This window comes from Gymnoscopelus braueri (genome assembly GCF_963280865.1).
Source record: "Gymnoscopelus braueri genome assembly, chromosome: 15".
NCBI lineage: Eukaryota > Metazoa > Chordata > Actinopteri > Myctophiformes > Myctophidae > Gymnoscopelus > Gymnoscopelus braueri.
Window position 1 is genome coordinate 11712791 of NC_137620.1, and position 24185 is coordinate 11736975.

General features: G+C 40.9%; 1 protein-coding gene across 1 annotated transcript; it reads right to left on the reverse strand.

Annotated features, from left to right (window-relative positions):
- Nucleotides 1-3305: 3305 nt before the first annotated feature.
- Nucleotides 3306-22983, reverse strand: LOC308101284 (scavenger receptor cysteine-rich domain-containing protein DMBT1-like). The gene is made up of 11 exons (XM_080450700.1): nucleotides 22877-22983; nucleotides 20949-21022; nucleotides 18978-19292; nucleotides 16430-16741; nucleotides 15371-15688; nucleotides 11726-12037; nucleotides 8938-9051; nucleotides 8766-8798; nucleotides 7003-7019; nucleotides 6571-6616; nucleotides 3306-3826 (listed from the first exon to the last, which is right to left on the reverse strand). Exons 2-11 carry the CDS (start codon nucleotides 21019-21021, stop codon nucleotides 3816-3818), a joined length of 1551 nt encoding a protein of 516 aa, XP_080306826.1. The 5' UTR covers nucleotide 21022; nucleotides 22877-22983; the 3' UTR covers nucleotides 3306-3815.
- Nucleotides 22984-24185: the final 1202 nt, after the last annotated feature.

Genomic DNA, 24185 nt, shown 5'->3' on the forward strand with positions numbered 1-24185 from the left:
TATTTGGTTTTGGCTTCTTGACATTGTAGCAACAATAATAAAACAAGACCAGGAGACCTGGTTCTGCCAGACCCAGAATAAGTACTTTATAAGATCAGAGCACTACGTCACCGGACTTCACATGACGTGTCAGCCTGTGTCTATGCCCATGTATGGACGAAAGGGGGACAGACTTTTTTGGCTGGGGCCGGAGGACAAAGTGACCATGCCCATGTATGGACGAAACAGGTACAAAGCCTCATGTAAGCCCGACCCCTTGGGTCTGGCAAAGAGAGTAACAAAAGATAAGAAATTAGCAAGATTTTTAAAAAAAATGAAAATCTATATATCACACTCTGAGGTGACTTTGTAAGGCGCTGCATGCATTCTACACAATAACAGCAAGTTCTGCTTACCTTATCTTACCCTAACCCCAAACCTATGTTTATATGTATGTAATGTGATGTAACAAAGAACACATTTCATAGTGATAAGTACAGAGAATCTTGTATATCATATGTAAACACAAACAGTTGCACAACAATGTAAACAGTGAAGGTGGACTTTAAGTGTTTCTCATTAAATGAGTCAAACAGGTAACCATTCCTGGAGGAAAAACTGTTCTGAGATCAGATCTCATCACAACCTGTATTTCACTGTGTTCTATTAGCTTCTGTTCTGTGTCCATATAGAAACAAAAAAGAACACATCTGGAAACATGTGATGACGGTGGAGGGCCCATTTTGACACTGTTAGCATCTGTGTCATTTTAAGATGTATTTGGCTATTGAAAAATAGCAGATATACAAGCTTATAGCACGGCACCGAGTGGTGCACAATGAGCTTGTATATCTGCTATTTCTGAAAACAAAAATCGTGAAAATGAGAGCAATATTTTTAACATATTTTTAAAGCGAACATTTGTAACTCAAATCTTTAGAAAAAAATACTTAACAAATGTTCGCTTTAAGAAATATATATTCAAAGACTTGCAAAAATTTTCACGATTAAAAATCTGATCTACAATCAATCAGATCTACAAGCTCTACAATCAGATCTACAAGCTCGTAGTGCAGCACTCAGTGCCGTGCTATGAGCTTGTAGATCTGCTATTTTTGATTAGCCAAAGAAATAAAAAAATGACACAGATGCGTTCCCGGTCTTAATGGGTTAACGCTGTACTGTGGACAAGGCAGAGCACATGACATGTGTGGCCTAATCCAGTCACGTGAATTAATGCAACTTTTCCATTAGAAACTGTTACTTTGCAAACATCATTGGCTCATATATTACTTATAACAAGTAGAACATGTGTCATTTTCCAGTAAACTATCACTGATTATCAGTGATAATTAAAGGAATAGTTCACCCAAACAATGATTTTTTTTAATGGATTAGTCACCCAATGGAGACTTGAATTCATGGATATTTTTGTTGTTTTTGTCGCATTCCTAAGCCAATAACTTGATGACCAGCGGACCGGTAGGCAGCGGTTCCGGTAGGAGAAACAAAGGAAGACTCTTTGTGTCTCCTACCGGAACCGCTGCCGGTCATCAAATTATTGGCTTAGGAATGAGATAAAAAATATCCCTGAATTCAAGTCTCCACGGGGTGACTAATCCATAGAAAAAAAGTCATTTTGGGGGTGAACTATCCCTTTAATTTGGAGAATGTTTTACATTCACAGAGCTATGCATCTTTATGTCAAAGCCCACCTTGAAATGATATGGAAAAAATAGAATATACACACTCACACCACTACACCACTGTAACATTTAGCCATTAGACGCCATTATATACAGAAGAACAACTCATACATGCATCTATACTGTGGATTGTCTCTTGTGTCAAAGTCTTATCAATTAGAGATCTAAGCTAGCTGCTCAGGTCTGATGAGTGAATGGACCAAATCAATTGGTATAATATACCTTTTTTTGATAGATGCTAGTTATACTATGCAGATTTATGTTGGTTACCGTACTTGTTCACATGCTATTGTTATTTAGATTAGTTTTGCTTGGCCAAACATGTTAACAATGCAATTGATTTGATTGGATTAGATGTTGGCAAAAGAAATACAAGTAATCACAATATAACTAAAACCCAGGATAGATAAACACATACAAGCGTAATGAAACACTTGTTTCCAATGTGAACATTAATATTTTGATAGCATGTTATTTAGATGCTAGGTTTGATGTTTACCTGGTATATTCTAGTTAGTTTGTAGCACTTAATTGTTTTCTTTATTCTATTTAAGTGACTATCTCCGCTGTTGTTTGTTGACTAGTATTCATGACATTTACTCTGATCTGACAGTTTAAGTCACTCTGGATAAGACTGTCTGATGAATGCCTTCATTGCAAATTGTCTCTAGTTATACATCTGGACCAAAACGCTGGACTAGTCCCTATAAACACAGCCCTCTAAAGCAAGGGTTCCCAAACTTTTCAGGCCGTGACCCACCAAAATAATCATATTTGAACTGTGGACCCCTCCACCCTGACAAGCACTTGACATTTTAGTAGGTATTACATTTAGATCGACTCGTTGAAATTGAGAGAAACATTGTGAAAATAGTCACCTAGTTTCACCTCTTTCTTAGGTCATATTTGACAATTTGGCCAATGTTCGGGGAAAAAAGGAAATTACAGTTTGTGGGTCACTTTTAACGTAGTTATGTTCTTCTTCTTCTTATTATTATTATTATTATTTTTAGAGGTATAAAAAAGTCTTAAAAGTCATTCAATTGTAACTTCAGAAATGTGCAGATAACCTGCTTATACTGTATGTTGGTTTGTTTACTGTTGAGTGAGAAATCAATGTTGCACATTAAGCTAATCATCTGGTGGCCCCCCAAAATAATCTGGGGGATCCCGACCCCCAGTTTGGGAACCGCTGCTCTACCGAAAGGGTCAGAGTCAGCTCTTTTTCCTGAGGAGGCTCATGGTCCTTTTAACATGTGCAGACAGTGAAATGCTGCACATGTTTTTTTTTATCAGTGTTCTCTTTTATGCTGCAGTCTGCTGGGGAGGCAGAGTGCTAGACAAGGATGCTAAGAGGCTGGATAAGACACTGGACTCACTGGGAAGAGACTGACTGGAAGAAGATGCAGGTCATCGTGGATGATGTCAGGCATCCACTTCACAACATCCTGACGGGACAGAGAAGCAGCCGCAGCGGACGACTTATCTTTCTGCGGCTGCACTGACTGTACTTATAAGTGCACATTTGAATATATATATATATATATATATATATATATATATATATATATATATATATATATATATATATATATATATATATATATATACACACACACACATACAACAGCAGTGCAACATCAAATGAAGCATTCAAAATTTGCCTGATGAAGACCTAGAAGGTCGAAACGTTGCAAAAATAAAAAGTGAGTTTCTTGGAGCTTGAGAACAGTGTGCGGACTTCCTTCTTCTTTTCCTCGATTCTTCCTTTGATGTCCAGCACCTGGCCTAAATGCAGGCGTGGGATGTGCACACAAACTTCTCTTTGAAGCATTCAAAATACAAAATAATTGATTACTGTTAATGACATATGATCATGTGATACATTATGTGGTATGGGAATGGCATACTCACCGATACCGACACCAGCATTTTAGGCAGTGTATCGGCAGCTTTCCGATACTGGTATTGGTATCGGGATAACTCTAAGAGAAGATGTGGTCAAATGCAAATGCTTGGGGGGATGACGATCCCTTGGGAACCCCAAACGATGCCCCTGCTCTCTCTGTCATCAGCAGGTCTCTCTCTCTCTGTTTGGATCCACCTGGTCTCTCTGTCATCAGCAAGTTGTCACTGAGTGTCTATGAATAGAGGTAGAAAAAAATGTAAGCTGCTGTTCATATATAATGTGCTTGTTTGTGGGGAAAATATAATATGAAGTGAAAGAAACTCAACAGAATTGGTCAGAATTTATTGAGAGGATGCCCAGTGCAGCATCTCCTTTTAGAGGGGGTCCTATCCACATAAGTAAAACATTACATGCAATACAAATACACAATACGCAATACACACGTACAGGTACAGTTAGCTTGCTCACCCACCCACACCCCCAGCCCTCAACTCATAGTAAACTAGAAAAAGTGCTCCTCGGAGCACAGGTCTCCACAAGGTCAGGTAGGTTATTGTGGGGCAGCAATGTTCGGAATTCGCCAATCAGGATGGAATATGAAAAATCGGACGGAACCATCTTGATCACTTGACTATAGAGATAATGGGTACCGATTTGCATGATGTTTGAATTTGTAGGAGTAATATAAAAAAGAAAAGTGTTGCAAAATCGGCCTCCTGGTGGTGCTATAATAGGGCCATGTTAAAAGGGTGGCATTTGTTCTTCAACGTAGTGCGAATGTGCGTGCAAAGTGTCACCGCAATCTGACGCTGCGTTCATGATTTGTGGCATTTTGTTCAAAACGGGCCACTCCTGCAAACTTTAGATGTCAATGTTAGCCAATCAGGATGGAATATGATAAATTAAAAAGATCTATCTTGATCACATGACTATAGAGATCATGTGTACCGATTTGCGTGAAATTTGGATAAATTCTGGAGGCTTAATATCAAAAAATGTTTTACATAAGTCGGACTCCTGGTGGCGCTATGAAAGGCAAATGTGAAAAATGCACAGTTGTTTTTCCTTGGCCTCTAGGGAGTGTGCGTGCAAAGTTTCACGCAGATCGGTGCAGTTATAGTTAAAAACGCAAATCGGCCTTTTATAGCGCCACCATGAGGCTGATTTGAACATTTTCAAGTGGCATTTCTTCCTCGGCCTAGTGGGAATGTGCATGTGAAATTTCACGGAAATCGCAAGCTGCGTCCATTTTGTTGAAAACGGCGCAATCCTGCAAACTTTGGAAGCCAACCTTAGCCAATCAGGATGGAATATGGAAAATTGGACAGATCTGTGTTGATGACATGACTATAGAGATACTGTGTACTGATTTGCGTGATGTTTGGATAAAATCTGTAGGAGTACTGTCAAAAAATGTGTTTTGCAAAAAGCGGCCTCCTGGTGGCGCTATAACAGGCCCATTTGAAAAAATTGGGGCAGAGGTTCTGCTCTGGCATCCAGGGAGTGTGTGTGCACAGTTTGGCTGCGACCAAGCCAACGGTGCCAGAGATTAGCTGTACACAAAATGACAGAATGACAGACGGACAGACACACGGACACACACACACACGGACTGACGGACAGGGGGTAAAACATACTCTCGCCATGCCTTTCGGCCTGGCGGAGACAACAAAGAAATGGAGAATAAGGTAATATGACCTGTATCAAAGTCAGAAATAAACATAGGTACAAGCAGTATTAAAAGCATGAACAGGTTGTTTTGAGATGTGAATACAAGGAAGTCTAAATCGATATGGTGATGTGTATGGTTCCAGAGACTGTTTCAAATATGAAGGACAGTTAAAGTGAAAACATTCAAGAAGGTATAGGTACCAATGAAGTTGCCTTCTTGCCTTTATTGTGAATTGTGACTGCCACCAAGTACCGGTATCTCTGAATTTGTGCTTTCCTCATTTTTCATGTTTGTCTTCTCAACTTGAATCTGTGGGCAGTCCACTGTGTGGGCTTTATTGCTCAGGTTTGAAGTGTATTGTCATACTCTGTGGTCACTCCACTGTTAGGGCTTTAATGCCCTATGAGAGTGGGAAAGCAAGCTTTCATGGTAGTTTTTTCTTTTTATTGGGTATCTAATTTGTCTTTACTTTCCTTGTTTTCTTTTCCTGTATATTAATAAAATGTTTGTGATCATTAGTAGTCTATATAGCAAATGGTGTACATGTATTTAGCAAACCAGTGTGAAACAATGATTGACAGTCCTATATATTGACATGTATCACCTGTCTTTGTCGACTAAAACTATGACGGAAAACTAAACAAAAACTAAGTTATGGAGACCAAAACTATGACTTAATACATTGAGCAAATAAAAACTAGACTAAAATGTTAGGGAGGGACTAGTGGAGAAGAGATCCAGTATAACTAAGACGAGTCACTTTATGCTTGGTTGCACGCAGGTGTCCTGCTTCGAATATAGCCGATCTACAAGGCACGCAGGTAAGTATAAATCATATTTAGTCAACTGAAACTAGACTATTTCAAATGACTAAAATGTGACTAAAACTAAACAGAATTTTGATTCAAAAGGCTATGACTAAAAGTTAATCAAAATTTGCCGTAAAAATTTACACAGTCCATTGCAGTGGACTTTATATATGGTCTGAGGCCCTCCACTCCTCACCTAGCCTCACTACACTTCTAAGCTATTCTAACATTCACAATAAACCACAGACTCAGCATATTGCTTTAGTTTAAATGAGAAAATAAGAGTCCTTGAGATGAATGCATCACAGGAAATGTTGCTCTCTGCATCTCTACAGCCCCACTTAAATAGTAGTGTAATAAACTGATAGATTTGTAGTTTTGTAATAAGATATAGAGGATGTACACCCTGGCAAACTAAAGTTAGCACCAGCCACCAACCTACTCACTGGTTACCTCATTCATTCAACTGTACCAAGGACAAAACAAAAAGTTCACCTTTTTCTGCAACCGTTTCAACTGAAGTCAAGCCACCACCAGCATCCTGTTGAACACAGTCATGTTATTTCACTCATATCATGTCTGAGTTTTATTGAACAATGTTATGTCTGTATGGTATTGTCTATAGTAGTGGTTTTCAACCTGAAACCACACTGTCCACCTATTTGAACATTACTGTGAGTTACCTGTGTGTCTCTCCCACGACACAAGACTGGACAGTTCAGCTGAGATAAAAAAATAAATAAACTCCCCCCAGGTTTATGAACGACTGACACACACACACACACACACACACACACACACACACACACACACACACACACACACACACACACACACACACACACACACACACACACACACACACACACACACACACACACACACACACACACACACACACACACCCCTTTAATTTTGAACTCTTACCTGGGTCAGTGGAGCCCCTGTCATCACGTGGTTATATGAAATATAACGGGGGGGGGGGGGGGGGGGGGTTGTAAGAATGAAGACAAGACAAAGAAAATTAGATATAGAATAATTCATTACAGTGACAAAAAAACGAATGTGTTAAGGATTCCATAGATATTCATACGGACATAAAGGCTTTGGCAGTATCAATATACTAGCACTATGTAACTTTGCTCTTCTATCCCGGATTTGAACCTTGCTTCCTGCACAAGTGCTGACATTTTTACCATTGAGCTAATAGAGCCTGCCTGCTTGCTCAGCTGATAAAATGAATCATTGAATCCTGTGTCTTTAGGTGATACATGACCTTTGACAATTTTACATGACCTTTGACCTTTGACGATTTAAATGTCTCAATAGAAGAGCAGGGAGACTGCAGTGGAACACTGTAAGTACATTATGGATTTTATATTTATACACATACTGATACTATAGGGGGGAATGGTTGCAGGTATATCATAAATCATGTTAACTCAAACACAATATATACATTTTCTGCATAAGCAAAATAATATGAAATATTGGATTATTATATTATCATCAATGCTTGTGTATAACTCATGGGCTTACACACACAGTCAACAGTTACATGCATGCAGACATGTATTCCACGCCAGTGGTGGAGAGTAATTAAGTACATTTACTACTAGTACTGTACTTAAGTAAAATATGTAGGTATTTGTTTTACTTTACTGGAGTATTTCCAATGTTCAATAATTGTACTTTTACTCCACTATAATTATTTGAAAACTCTAGTTACTAGTTACATGTTGTGAGCTTGTATTTTATACATTTGAAAACTTGTGAAATTTGACCTTCTGCATAATGAGTAGTTTTGGTGCTTTAAGTACATTTAGATGCCAAAACTTTTGTTTGCTCAAGTCAATTTTGAATACTGAACATATTAACAGACTATTTCTACAATAGGGTATTGATACCTGTTATGACCCCTAGGGTCATATATGTATTTTCCTGTGTGGTGTTGCCATGTGTATGTTTCCCCCCTCATTGGTGTGAATGGTGACTGAGTGGTGGCTGAGTGAGTGGCTAACTGATAGGTGGAGCCAGGCTGGTGATTGGATCCTGTGACGATGCGCTCATCTATACACTAATCCACGGAGCGCTGCCCCGTAGGTGGCGCCGCCATTGCTGCGGTGTCAGACTCCGTCAGCTGCTGCTGCGCGGTGTCAGTCAGCTGCAGTCACTGACTGCTCACGTTACTCTTTTACCTGCTTTTTACAAACTTTTACTAACACTAACTTTACAAAGATGTACAGAAAATCGGGACGAACCTGTGTAGTTTATGGCTGCTCCAGCAGCCAAGCAGGTAAAGAGTAACGTCAACAGACGGACAGAACCGCAGCAGCAGCTGATTGAGTCTGACACCGCAACAATGGCGGCGCCACCTACAGGGCCAGCATTCTGTTGTCGTTACGGTGTTCATGGGTTAAAGATCTATGTGTGTAGGGGTGGGTGACCCCTTTTGTATTATTGTTTCGTAGTTAGGTTTTTATGATCCGACCCTGAGGTAATGTGTACGTTGACTTTTATCTTAAATGATGAAATAAATCCTTAATGCTTGGGATTTTAAACCTGTGTGGTCTGGCTGTGGAAGGAGGGAGTCCACTTTTTGTTGCGTCTAGGCCGAGGCATAACAATACCTTTACTTGAGTAAAAAAAGATTAGTACTTCCTCCATCACTGTTCCACGCACACACTTACCTTGTTGAAATTGGCTAGAGCCGGTGATTTCTCCTGTCAAAGCAGAGATGTGAGACAGGGATTAGTCAATGTGGAGACACTATACTCATTTTGATCTTATCGTTATAAAGACATAGATGGTTACATATAGATTTGAAAAATAAATCAAATAATAAATCAGTTCAAGACCTACTAGTTTGCGTCTTCTTTTTCCAGTAGAAATATCCCAGTGTTGCTGCCAATAAGATGATAATAATCACTGTAATAACAATCCCTGCAATCGCTCCTGGAGTCAGAATCACACCCTCTGAAAGACAATGAAACACATAGAGCCATGACACAACTGTTCATCATTCATAAATCAATCAATCAATCAATCAATGGCTGTGTTAAACTGGTTCAAGGCATTGTCCCGTGGCCCAAAGCTCAGAGGTTTGATTCCTGCCTGGTCTCCAGCCATACATGTGTCCTCCATGGTACAGTAAGTCACTCTGGATAAATGTACATTTCATTTGCTTATCAAGGAGCCCTGAGGAAGACATCCTTCTCCATTGTTCTGAGTGCAGCGTAGAAGCAGAGTCACATGAGGAAGACTAGACTTTGTGATGAAATGACAAAGGCGTTGACATTGTAAGTTGTACGTTATTTACAATGGTAAAGCTACATAGCCTTAGGACCAAGGTCCAATAAACAGTGCATAGCTTTGGTAAGAACATGACGTCTTTCCAAACAACATGCACATTTGTCCACAAGAATATTTTTCCTTATCACGGTCTAGTCAATAGGTGATAAGGGAAAGTATTCTTGCTAGTCTTCCTATGATTGATGTAGGATTACCTTGCATAATGTTTTGTTTTTTTAAACGTGGATTTGAGGTGGATGTGAATATGTGAATATGTGGTTAGCACCTTTCCATGTTGCAGGTACTGGTCTGATGGAGTGCACAAGAACGCCTACTGCTCCTTCCTTTAACCCTTTAAGACCGGGAACGCATCTGTGTCATTTTAACATTTCTTTGGCTATTCAAAAATAGCAGATGTACAAGCTCATAGCGTGGCACTCGGTGCCACGCTATGAGCTTGAAGATCTGCTATTTTTGAGCAAATTTGTGATTGTGTGCAAATCATTGAATATATATCTTTTAAAGCGAACATTTGAACTCAAATCGTTGCTTCTGGGTATTCTACTAATGTCTACTAAATCCTAAGAAAAAAACTTACGTTGCTATCAGTGGTTCTCAAACTTTTTTCATGTCAAGAACCACCCAAAATTATATGTATTTGGCCGCGGACCCCCCCATCTCAAAATATGTTGTTCCAGAGACCCCCCAGAAGCAAAGATTTTAGTTAAAAATGTTCGCTTTATGTTGCTATGTCCGGCAGGAACCAGCTAACTCCATTTTTCCGCTTTTGCATTTTTTCCATAAATCAGTGCTATTGAACACCCTTTACGTCTGTGTGTTGGTAAAAAAGAATATTGAACCAATGAAAAGTATTAAAAAGTGCTTCTGACAAAACCAGCTAACTCCATTGGATCCTCAAACTTTCTGCTAAACCAGCTAACTCCACCAAAGGGGGGTGGAGTTAGCTGGTTTTGCTGACTCCAGGCTCCAACATTTTGGAGTTAGCTGGTTCCTGCCGGACAGCAGAGATATAGATATATATATATATATATATATATATATATATATATTCAAAGATTTGCACACATTATCACGATAAAAAAAAAAAAGCAGATCTACAAGCTCATAGAGCTAATATGAGCTTGTAGATATGCTATTTTTGAATAGCCAAAGAAATCTAAAATGACACGGATGCGTTCCCGGTCTTAATGGTTTCACCTCGCCTCAGGGTGGCATGTTATGTATAATGTTAATGCTAATGTTCTAAACATCATGTCCATACCTGCTACTACACACACTGTCTGTATGTACAGAATGCATAATATCCTTGATTATTTGGCCTGTTTTCTTTTCTTCTTACCTGTCCTACTCTATCCTCTCTCTTCTCATAAACACTACAAATGATGGAGCGCACAAGAACAAAAACTAATGTCACCCACTTCTTTAAACCTGTAAACCAGTGATGTGACAAGAAAGATGATTCTGAGATGACATTCTACAGTGACCTGATGAAGATGTGTTGACATTCAAACGTTATTTGCCTGTACCCTGTTATCATTAAAAAGGCTTTCATTGTCCGAGCCTCATTCTACTGTGACCGTTTGTCCTATCAACCCGGTTTTAGAATTGTGCGTTGGCTAACAGATTATACAAGCTCACAGCTCGTCACTTCGTGCCGCGCTGCGAGCTTGTACATCTGCTATTTTTGAACATTTTTGAAAGATCTTGAAAGTGTGAGAACTACTGATTTAGAAGGCATTTGTAGAATCGGCCTCAGGTCTTAATGGGTTGAGTCATGGAAGTATAAACATGCTGTAAGTGCCTGATCAGCTCCAGTAGTTTCATTCAGACAGGAGAACAGATGCAATTTTTACATTTTGTCAACATGCACACAAACACGCACACAAACACCCATTAAAACCCAGTTTCCTGAAAAACTCATGTTGCTATGTCAGTGGTGCTCAAACTTTTTCATGTCGAGGACGCCCAAAATGATATGTATTTGGCCGCCGACCTCCATCTCAAAATATGTTGTTCCAGGGACCCCCCAGAAGCAAAGATTTGAGTCAAAATGTTCATATATATATATATATATATTCAAAGATTTGCACAGTTTTTCACGATTTTTCAAAAATAGCAGATCTACAAGCTCACAAAGTGACACGCTATGAGCTTGTATATCTGCTATTTATGAATAGCCAATGTATAAAATACATTGGAAACGACTCATCAATGGCCTGTGTTCCGAAAGGAATATAAAGACCTAAGTCAAGTCAAGTCAATGTATAAAATATGGCTAAAATCTAAAATGACACATCCCGGTTTTAATGGGTTAATAATGAAATATATTCATATTTACCTGAACAAACAACACTAGCATCTTCACTGGAATAACATTTGCCTTTTCCAATCCTTGCATGTCTGCATTCCGAGAGCCTCGATTCGTTGCCCGCACAGCTGACGTCAGTCAACCAGGTGTTCATGTATCCCCGTTCGAAGGTCGATGACCCCGGTGCCGACACGGCCCATCCACAGTCCAACTGTCTGCACACCACCTCGGCATCGCTCAGATCCCAGTCTTCACCACACACCGTCCCCCAGATGTAGGAGGTGTAGACCTCTACTCTGCCAGAACAGGAGTTTGGACCACCGGCCAGCCTCACTGCATAATCTGAATACTCAATTGAGTGAGAAGAAACACGTACAAAACATGACAATTAGCAGCCCGAATGAAATATTCTATACCAGTGGTTCTCAAACTTTTTCAAGTCAAGGACCCCCAAATGTATAATATGTATTTGACCGTGGAACCCCATCAGAAAAGGTTTTGTGCCTGCCAGGGACCCCCAGAGGAGTAGATTTATGTTAAAATGGTAATTTTCGGGGTGCCCGCTGGCCTAGCGGTCCAGGCGCATACGACATAGGCTTTAAAGCAGCCTTGGGGATCTCATTTTAAATAATCCACTGTGCTTTTATGAGCGATCCAGCTTAGAGGACCTTGTATTGTGAATTGTACTTCCATGTACTGTTTCCAAGTCTTTTCTAAACAAAGTATTCAATCAATCAATCAATGAAAGTGCGTTGAGGGTTCGAATTCCGATCCCGACAACCTTTGCTGCGTGTCACTCCCCATCTCTCTCTCCCTGTTTCCTGTCTGTCTCCACTAAAATATCATAATAATAATAATAATAATAATAAAATGTTTCGCGATTTGTCAAAATCTTTCAAAAATAGCGGATGTACAAGCTGTGGCCTTGAATAGCCAACATAAATGGATACAGTGGTTAAAATTATTGTGATGCTGTACTAAAACATTTTGCTGGGGACCCCCTAGAACCTAGCCTGGTAAACCCTCCCTCCGGAAATCTCAATTCCATTTCATTTCAGGAGTGAGTCTGGCCTGATCCGCCTGTCTGCAATATTGGCTGTGCTGGAGTTGGGCGGGAGTAATACCGTTGACTGACAACCCCTTCAGCCAATGATAATTTTTCCCCTTCAGCCAATCAGCAGTTCACCAGTCTTAATGTGACGCGACGGGACTTTTGAGACAGCCATACCCAAAATGGGTTGCCTTTTTCGGGTACAATGGTGTCACTGCCCGCCCCTACCGGTTCTCTAATTATTATTTTTTAAATAGGCTTTGTCATGATTAATTGACCACATATATGAAGTTAAACAACTAAATTCTATCCAAACGATATCTTATAAGTAAATTCCGTGCCTCAAAATAGATGTTAGAGAGCTTTTTGAAGTAAAAAAATAGCGGAGAATTGGCCGCACAAGAAAAAGATGGCTGCCGTTCGTGTTTTGGGCTCACTCGAACTCGCCACCTGATTGGCCAACGTAAGCTGTCAATCACAGAACAATGAGCGACGACGCTGATAGGCGCGGCCGTTTGGCATACACAGCCAATATTGCAGAGAGGCGGTTCATGCCAGACTCACTCCAGGAATCAAATAGAAATGAGATTTCCGGAGGGAGGGTTTACCAGGCTACCTAGAACCCCCCCGAGGACCCCAGGGGGTCCCTGGACCCCACTTTAAGAACCACTGTTCTAAACATACCTTACATGCAGGATTGTTGTAAAATATTTTAAATTAATCTCGCTCTATACACCATGTATGCTGAAAAGTGAAACACCCCATCTAATATTAATGTTACGCATAATATCTATCCTAATAGAGTACCAAAGTGCTGACGTCAACCACACCCCTTGGATAATAACGAATTATTCCCCTTCAAATATCACATACTATGGGAACTATGTTCCAAAAATGTAAAATAAATTAGTCTGGCTATTCTGTCAGGGAGGTACCATTGTATCATTTACGATATCTAGTTATATTTGATGCAGTCTGTGTTTTAGAACAGAACAACATAATTCATTTTGTGTCAGTAGGGTGGAAGTAGCTCTGTAAAACTACACTACCCTACAGGAAATCAGGAAATGTCCATACTGAAGCATATCACATTTATTGCAGTTTTTTGAATAATTTGTTTAGTTTGTTTCATGAAACAGCTACTCGTCAACAGAAAGTAAAAATAGAAAAAGTGCTCCTCGGAGCACAGGTCTCCGCCAGGTTAGGTAGGTTATTGTGGCCTCCTGGTGGCGCTATAATAGGCCAATGTGAAAAAGGTGCCATTTCTTCTTAGGCCTTGCACGGCAATCGGACACTGACTGCATTCATGATTTGAGGCATTTTGTTAAAAACATTTGTTTTGCTAAATTAGACCTGCTGGTGGTGCTATAACAGGCCAATGTTAACACATTGGCTGCCAAAGACGCATATCTGCGTTCTATTTAATTTCTCGCCTGGCTGCCAAAGACGCAGATCTGCGTTCTATTTAAAAAAAAAAAATGATGTGAAAAATGCAGGGCAAAGGTTTTTAGGGAGTGTGCAGGGAGTGAGCATACAACGTTTTACACAGATTGATGCAGTTATAGGTAAAAACACAAATCGGCCTGTTATAGCGCCACCATGAGGCTGATTTGAAATTTTTCAAATGGCATTTCTTCCTCGGCCTAATGGGAATGTGCTTGCAAAATTTCAAGGAAATTGCATTCTGTGTTCATGATTTGAGGCATTTTGTTCAAAACGGAGTACTCCTGCAAACTTTGGAAGACATTTTTAGCCAATCAGGATGGAATATGAAAAATCTGAATGACCCGTTTTCGTTTAATGACTATAGAGACAGTGTACCAGTGTATTTGCGTGATTTTTGGACAAAATCTGTTGGAGTACTGTCAAAATATGTTTTGCACAAATCGGCCTCCTGGTGGCGCTATAAAAGGCCCATGGGGCAGAGGTTCTGAATTGGCATCCAGGGTGTGTGTGTGCACAGTTTCGCTGCGATCAAGCCAACGGTGCCGGAGATTAGCTGGTCACAGACGGACGGACACACACACACACGGACGGACGGACGGACGGACGGACAGACAGGGGGCAAAACATACTCTCACGCCATGCCTTTCGGCCTGGCGGAGACAATAATTCAATGCAACATGGTGCATAACGCTTCATGTGTGTGCCAGGCGGCGGCCACATGTGTAGTGGGATACAGTACGGTATGTCAATTTGTAGGTGGCCTTTTAATTTCTTCCTCTGAGCATTTTTTCTATTTTTTACTGAGCATACTGAGCATTTTTTTCTATTTTTTTTGTCAAAGTTTACCCGGGCTTGCAGTTAGACTAGATTCACTGTATTTGTTGGTTCAGCTATTCACTTGTGTGTTGTGTTTTATTTCCAGTAGAAATCTCTCCAGTACAGTTAGCTAACATAACAGTGAAGTCGTTTTAACAGAACATGCTTTTTGTCCAAGAGAACAAACATTCTGTGAGCTTTGTCCTCTTAATGCAAATAAGAATAAACCTGCGGTTACCACAAGTAGCCTGATCAGCAGCAGTTTCATTCAGACAGGAGACATCTGACCGACATGCAATTTTAACAAAATGTCAACACACATACAAACAACATTGCAGTTAATGATATGTATTTATATTTACCGTCACAAACAACACCAGCATCGTAACAGTAGTGCTTTCCGATCTCTGCATGTCTGCACTGTGAGAGACTCGATTCGGTGCCTGAACAGTTGACTTGATCCAACCAGAAGTTTCCGTCACCCTGTCCGAAGCGTGCCTTCCCAGGTGCTGCCAGGGCCTTTCCACAGTCTAACTGTGTACACACAACCTGGGCATCGTTCAGATCCCAGCCATTGTCACACACCGTCCCCCAGCCGTCGTCACCGCTGCCACCATATTTCATCTCCACTCTGCCGGAACAGAAGTTTGGGCCACCGACCAGCCTCACTGGATAACCAGCTGAGAGACAAAACAATACAAAACAAAACAAAATGTAAAAATTAGAGTTTGCATCATGAAAGAAATATTCTCCGCATACATGCAGGATTGTCCTTATAATAGAGATTTGAAATGAAACTTGCTGAATAGTGAAATACACATTAATATCATGTAAGACCCTGTAAAGGAAATTCAATGATTTCTTTCTAAACACAGTATACATGTTAAAAGTAATGGCTGAAAGCATGCAAAAAGTCTAACTAGTAAACTAACTAGAAATGAATTGTGAAGTTAGACCATTTAAACCAGTGGTTTCTAAGCTTTTTAGCTCAAGACCCGAAAAAGAAATTAGACGTTTGCCCTGGACCCAAACTAGTGAAAATAACAGATCAACAAGCTTACAACGCGCCGCTTAGCCTTCGCGTCGCATTGCGAGCTTGCAGATCTGCTATTTTCACTACGTATTTTTTTTTAATTTATGAAATACTTTGAAATAGTGTTTTTAATTGACGAAAAGTTGTGATTTTGTCTGTTTAAACTTTCTTTAATCTTTTGAAATTATATATTAGTTATTTTAAATAGGAAACAATAAAAAGGAGCATATTTACTCACTCACAACCCATACAAATGTGTCCGCGACCCAAACATCGGTCCCGACTCCCGACCCCACTGTTTTGGGGAAACAGTGATTAAACTGCTTTTACTCCAGAAACGTTGATGCCCCCAAAACTAAAGCTTGAATGGCCAGCCCTTCATATTTACCCTCACAAACTACACCAGCATCGTCCCTGTGTGCACAGTCGTGGAGTCCCATCGGCATATGACCGCACTGCGAGAGCCTTGTTTCGGTGCCTGCACATCTGACAAGAGTCAGCCAGATGTTTCCGTCACCCTGTCCGAAGCGTGCCTTCCCCGGTGCTGACAGGGCCCTTCCACAGCCTAACTGTGTACACACAACCTGGGCATCCTTCAGATCCCAGACACTGTCACACACCGTCCCCCAGGTGTCATTGTAGTACGTCTCTACTCTGCCGGAGCAGGAGTTTGGGCCGTTGACCACCCTCACTCGATCAACTGTGAGAAGAAAGAAACAAAATTTAAACTTAACGCAGCATCAAATAAATCTTCCCTACACACATGCAGGACTGTCCTCATAATAGAGTACTAACTTGGCTGAGCAACCACAAAACACAAATATAATGTTAAGCATCAAAAGTATCCTAATATGAGGAATCTTTCCAGTACAGTATGAAATAATATGAACTAATATGAACATGTTGTTGTCACGTTCGGGTGGCGCAGTGGTGAAGTCCCTGCCCACCACCACGGAGATTGTGGGTTCGAGGTCACCGTGGTGCATCCAGCTTTGTCGGGCATCTGTGCGAACACGATTGGCCCATGTTCGGGGGAGGGTGATGTTTGTCATTGCATGTATTCCTATGGGCTGGGGTGGCACCTGTCAGCAGGGACTGTTGGGCGGGAGGAGTAGGACGAAGGCCCTACGTCCTCCCGGTGGATTGTCTTTCCAAACCAACTCAGAAAACGTTAAACTTCTACAGAAGGTTACCAGCATATATGTGTATAAATATATGTTAACTTTTAACAAGTTTTTTTTTATTTTTTTTAATACTTTCTTACTTCCTTTTATCTCATTATACTGTGAGCTTTGTGCTATTAAAGGGGAATTCCGGAGCACGTTTTTCTTACCTGTATATAATGTTATTATGTCCTAGGACGAGTGGTACAGTAGAAAAAAAGTAAATAATAACTCCATCCCGAGTCCACCGCAGCTAAACACCCGAGCGGACGGTCCATCTCTAGATCGCGTATTTTTATTGAGATTTGATTTTAATTCTTTTTTTCATATCTGACTTTCACAATGACATAAAACTGTCCACAGTGTCTGTGTGAGATGAGCCCCTCTGGATGTCTCGCGAGCCGAGATTTCACCCGTGATCAGAATGTAAAAAACATTGTGGCGAGGTTTCCGTCATTGTGAAATTCAAATATGAAAAGAAAAAAAAAGAAATGAAAATGCGATAAAAATACGAGATCTAGAGCATGGACCGTCTGCTCGGGTTTTTAGCTGCGGTGGACTCGGGATGGAGTTATGACATTTTTCTACTGTACCACTCGTCCTAGGACATAATAACATCATATAAATGTAAGAAAAACGTGGTCCGGAATTCTACTTTAATGCAGAGAAGAATAAACCTGCTGTCACCACAAGAACCATGATCAACTCCAGGAGTTCAATTCAGACATTTGACCAGATGCAGTTTTAACAAAACCCATTCAAACCGCAGAGAAAGCATCTGTGTCATTTTAGATGTTTTAGTTGGCTATTCAGAAATAGCAGATATACAAGCTCACAGCGTGTACCTCTGCTATTTTTGAACATTTTTGAAAAATCTTGAAAGTGTGAGAACTACTGATTCAGAAGGCATTTGTAGAATCGGCCTCAGGTCTAATAGTAATTAACAAATTAGCCTTGCATGGCCAATGAGGATTTTACAACCAAGACCTACAACCAACTACAAATTACAGTCTCCCATATTTGAATAATGGGCCCTGATTGGTCACCCCAGACCAGTGGCGTTCCCAGGAATCACGTTTAGGGCAGGCGAGATTCCCCCCCCCCCAAAGGGGGGGGGGGGGACTCGGGGAAAAATCGCGGGGGAAACAAGTTACAACGACACTACCCTGACTACAAAACTGAAAAACGCTAATAAAAACAATATGCAAGTATAATCAATGTATGTATTGCGCTGGTCCTGGCGCCGGTGAAAGGTAGCGTCCTCTGGATGAATCTCTTCTTCAGCGGTGGTCTCTTCATGTTGTAGTTTAGTAATGAATGGCTCAAGCTGCTCTCAGAGCCCCTTTTATGCCAGGTGAGTACAGGTGATGGCCCACCAGAACCCCAACCCTGGCACCCCATGCCCATGGCATGAAGACATTTGCATCACTATAGGCGAGGGTCGCTCTGCTGAATGGATAGTGTATTGGCTGTCTGGCGGGCTAATGGCCCGACGGCCAGTTTTCTGTTTGGATAATTTTTCACTGCCTGTTTCTCAGTCAGTCTTTTACTTTATTTTCTAGGGGAGGTGAGATTTTAGTTGGGCAGGCCTGCCTTGCCTCTATGGTGGGTACGCCACTGCCCCAGACTTGGAAATGGATTCACAACGGAGCGGTGCCAGACCCAAATCGACGAGGGCAATATTTGTTTGCACTGGCAGATTCGTCTGGTCCCAGGCTATTAACAGATGCCATCGCACATACAAACACTGCAGTTATATGTATTAATATTTACCTGAACAAACAACTCCAGCATCGTTATGGTGACCACAGCTGTTGACTCCAAACCCTGGATGGTCGCACCGTGAGAAACTAGATTCAGAACCCGCACAGCCGACATCATCCAGCCAGATGTTCCCGTCACCCGGTCCGAAGTGGGCCGACCGTGGTGCTGCCTGGGCCCATCCACAGTCCAACTCTCTACACAACACCTCAGCATCATTCATGTCCCAACGATTGTCACACACTGTCCCCCAGCTGCCATTATAGTAGATCTCCACTCTGCCAGAACAGTTGTTTGGGCCACCGACCAACCTCAATGCATAATCAGCTGTGTGAGAAAAAAAGAAAGACAAAAAAAAAACACATAAAAACATGAAGATTATAAGCCTGAAAGAAATATACCCTACATAATAATAATAATAATGTATTTATTTGTATTACACTTTTCATTCACAGGGAATGTTAATTTGCTGTGTACTCCTGACTCCATACTGCCATATGCAGCATTATTATTGACTCCCTACTGCCTTATGCAGTGTTATTACTGCTTTAATACTGACTCCATACTGCCTCATGCAGCCATATTACTGCACTATTACTGACTCAGTACGGCCTTATGCAACCTTATTATTGACTCCCTAGTACTGCCTTATGCAGCATTATTACTGCGTTATTACTGACTCCATACTGCCTTATGCAGCCTTATTACTAAGCCCCTACAGCTTTATGGTGCCTTAATACTATCTCCTACTGCCTTATTACTGACATCCCTACTGCCTTGTGCAGCCTTATTACTACCTTATTACTGGATATATACTGCCTTACGAAGCATTATTACTACGTTATTATTGACCCTCCCTACTGCCTTATAAAGCCTTATTACTGCGCTATTACTGACTATCTACTGCCTTATGCAGCCTTATTACTGACTTCCTATTACCTTATTTAGTTACTGTCCACCACTGCCTCTGTCTCTCTCTTTCACTGACACCTCTGCTATAGTGAATGATCTCATTGTAGGAATGAACAGTACACTACAGGCTGTGGTAACCTCTAATGCAGCCCCAGTGGCCTAAGTCCCATCTGGGGTGACTGATAGCAGAGTGGCGCAGCGGAAGTGTGCTGGGCCTATAATCCAGATGGATCGAAACCATCCTCTGCTAACACAGTTTTAAACTAGAAAGTATGCTCCTCAGAGAACAGATGTCTGCCAGGACAGGCTGTCTACACAGTGATTTGTCAGTCGTGTGGTTCAGCCATCAGGAGAGGAGGAAGCTCTGGGGGAAACTGTTTGCATTGGTGGTGCTTCTAATGGGCCGAATTGAGAGCAGTTTTGGACGTGCGCTCTACAGAAAACCCTCAACATGGTCCTTTGTGGAGTTTATTTTGCTCCCTTAATACTGACTCCGTAGACCTTATGCAGCCTTATTACCTATTTGGGCTGTATTCTTGACAACAAACTGACAGGTAAAAGCATGGCATCAAAGGTGATAAAAAAAGTAAATCAAAGAACAAGATTTGGGGCAGAATTTCCTCTTTTGTCAACACAAGTGCTCTCAGGACTTTTTCCTACTCTGTACAAATAGAGTTATATTTGTGATAATATTGTATTTTGTGTTATCCTTTTAGACCAAGTGCTGTTTGCATGTCTGTCTAATAAGATATTCAATATTCTATTAATGACTCCCTACTGCCTTATGCTGCCTCAAAACTACTAAGGGTGGAAAACAGTCTCTGCCATGCCTTCGGCCTGGCGGAGACAATAAGGTTTTCACAGCTGTAAGAGAAGGGCACTTCAAAGTAGCCTTGGTTAGACACAGTAAAAACCTCAGTGTTAATTTAACTCTTAACTCAGACTTAAATCAACACTGAGGTTACTGAGAGTGTAAGGACGGGAGACGCGATGTATATTGTGAATGTGTTGAACACTCGGTACAAGCATCATAATCTATATTCTAATATGAGGACAATAGAGGCAGTTTACCTGGGTCAGCAGTAACAGTCTGTATGAACAGGGCCAACACCACAACACCTGACACTCTCTCCATGGTCCACATCCTGGAGATCAGACACAAGTTTTAGTCAGACTACAGCAATGCAAAGATGGCCCCTAGCGTTCACATTTAAGCCATTAAAAAAAGCATCTGTGTCATTTTAGCATTCTAGCATTGGCTATTAAAGAAATAGCAGATACAGGCTCACAGCGCATAATATTTTTTTTTTTTTTTTTTTTTTTATACAAATCTTGATTATAATTTGTTTTTTTACACACAAATCTTATCTTCCGGGGGTCCCTAGCACAAAAGATCCGCGGCACAAAACAGTTTGAGAACTATACGGATTTAGAAGGCATTTGTAGAATTGGCCTCAGGTCAAGATATTCATATTCAGTTATTTTTATGCCTATTTTATGCACCTCTGAATGTTATTTTCAGATTAATCTGATTTTAGATCAGTGCATCTCTGCAATCTACACCAGTCCATCTACATAAGACACACATGCTATAGGCCTAAACACTTTTTTTTTGCTTTTTGTCAATAACCCTACAATCATTATCCACTTAAAAGCCATACCCCTCAATCCATCAATTTCCTAGTTATTACACATATATGTCAGTATCGGGTGTATATATGTGTATAGGAACAAAGACATGGGTGTATTGTATATTTTCGCGTGTTTGATTAATCCGAACAACATAACATCTTGAATGTAATTACGAAATACTTTGAGTGTTCATAAAATATGAACTTTATAAATGATGTAGTTAAATCAACATGAAGGAAGGATAGGCACAAATAAGCTTTGAGCTTCAGCCTATGCCTTTTTGATCAATCAACATGAACTATTGGATTATAGTGTGGTACGTTTTGTGAAATTGTTGATGTGGATCAAAATAAACTAACTAAACCCAGTGGCCCTATTATAGTCACTTCTTTTGGGCTTGTTTTCCTATACCTGGTTGCTTACTTCTTTCACAAAATCTGGCAACACTGGACCCTACTGACTATAATGACGTCGTCTGATGCAGGTCAGTTGAGGACACACACGCACGCGCACGCGCACGCACACACACACACACACACACACACACACACACACACACACACACGCACACATGCACGCAGGCAGACGGACGGACTGACGCACACGACTATGACAGTGATAGTATTGATCCAAGGCAAATAAAATAGTAGCTCTCTGGCCCATAGTGTTAGAAGGAGTTCTCCCTAACGCTATGTAACTTTTCGTGCATTGCCCGCACACCTAATAGCGCAGCCTCTCGTCTCTAGTAAAAAATAAAACATACACTTTCGCTACTCACCAAAACAAAGACGGTTTTAAGATGTTGAAAGCCTACTTTCCTTAGTGGGAACACTCAGAGCCCCCCACCTCACGTCTAAAATACACATTTTGGACAGGAAATAAAATATTCCACCAGATGGGAAAATGTTTTAGTTGTTCCACTGCGCCCCCTACAGATTTAGTCAATAGAACAATCCCATTGACTATATCTGTAGGGGGCGCAGTGGAATTTTTCCATCCGGTGGAATATTTTCTTTTCTGTCCAAAAGGTGTATTTTAGACGTGAGGTGGGGGGGGCTCTGAGTGTTCCCACTAAAGAAAGTAGGCTTTCAACATCTTAAACCCGTCTTTGTTTTGGTCAGTAGCTAAAGTGTATGTTTTATTTGTACTAAAGATGAGAGGCTGCGCTAAAGCAGGTGTGCGGGCGGAGGAGAACTGCTTCTAACGCTAATGGACCAGAGCTAGTAAAATAGCAAGCATCCCCTGGACACGCCCTCCTCAGTCTTTCCCCAAAATCCCCAAAACAAAGTTTTGTAATAAAAAACAAAAACAAATCCATGACTATAAAGTGCTGTAAATAACGTTTTACAATTGAACATGATCGTTACCTGTTACAGATGTGTTGTAATAACTCCTGATCCAAATGCTCAGGGAAATAAATATGTCAATAAATCCACATGATTTTACGATAAGAACATGTTATTGTGTCTCCGTCAGTGTTGCCAGATAGTGTGAGAGAAATAAGCAACCCAGGTCCAGGTAAAACAATTCAAAAGCAGTGGTGGAAAGTAAGTGTACAATTTTGAGGTTTTTTTTGTTTACTTCTACTCCATCTCGGATCCAAATTGTACTTTTACTCCACTAAATGTATTTGAAAACTTACTAGTTACTAAAATGACATTGTAGATTTTGATTATTATTGCAAAACATACATTACCCACTTCAGCCCTTTTCGGCCATTTGAAAATAGCTGATCTAGACTACAAGCTCACTTTTTCCACCACTGCTGCCCAAAAGAAGCAACTGCAACTACACTTTAGAAACATGCCCCAAAAACTATAGGCTTTTGTTTTCCCCTCAAACCAGCACGCTTGCCCCAAAAAACGTCCGCAACAAGCAACTACACATAAAAACAACCCCAAAGTCGCTTATAATAGGCTGACATGGCAACACTGATGACAGCAGCATGATGCTAAAACCAGAGCCATAAAGAGAGTTCTGACACTAGCGTCGACTCCCATCGTAAGAATGGAATGCGGAAGTGCTCTGTCTATCTCAACGAGATAGTTCCAATGTTTGGAACTATAGCCCATAGGAGCCCGCTTTGCGGCGAGATCAAAGCGTGTCGTTACTCTCTTTTCTACACTCTGCCATAGACCACCCTCCCCAGAGCCTTAAAGAGAGTTCTGACACTAGCGTCGACTCCCATTGTAAGAATGGAATGCGGAAGTGCTCTGTCTATCTCAATGAGATAGTTCCAATGTTTGGAACTATAGCCCATAGGAGCCCGCTTTGCGGCGAGATCAAAGCGTGTCGTTACTCTCTTTTCTACACTCTGACCCTCCCCATGGATAAGAAAGGTAGGGTTGCCATGTCCGCTTATTATAAGCGACTTTGGGCTTTTTTCCCCCTGTAAAGTTGCTTGTAAATATTGGTAGTTTGGGGCTTGTTTCTAAAGCGTAGTTGCTTATTTGGGCTTGCATCCAAATGTTTTCATTATTATTTAAACCAGTGGTTTGCGTTCGCAGATATTTTCACGTCATGGACCCCAAAAATGAATGTAGCCTATTTGTGCCTATTTGTGTTTGAATGTTTCAAAAAAATATTCCACATTTTATTTCAAGATTTTTTTCTTTAAATAGCAGACCTACAAGTTCACAACGCGTCACATCGCGACGCGTTGTGAGCTTGTAGATC

Coding starts and splice junctions, on each gene's coding strand:
- LOC308101284 (XM_080450700.1), bottom strand. CDS start 21,021: ATGTGGACCATGGAGAGAGTGTCAGGTGTTGTGGTGTTGGCCCTGTTC. Junction 19,293..20,948: donor GACTGTTACTGCTGACCCAG/GTAAACTGCCTC, acceptor TTTCTCACACAG/CTGATTATGCATTGAGGTTG. Junction 9,052..11,725: donor TGCTAGTGTTGTTTGTTCAG/GTAAATATGAAT, acceptor ATTGTCTTTCAG/AGGGTGTGATTCTGACTCCA.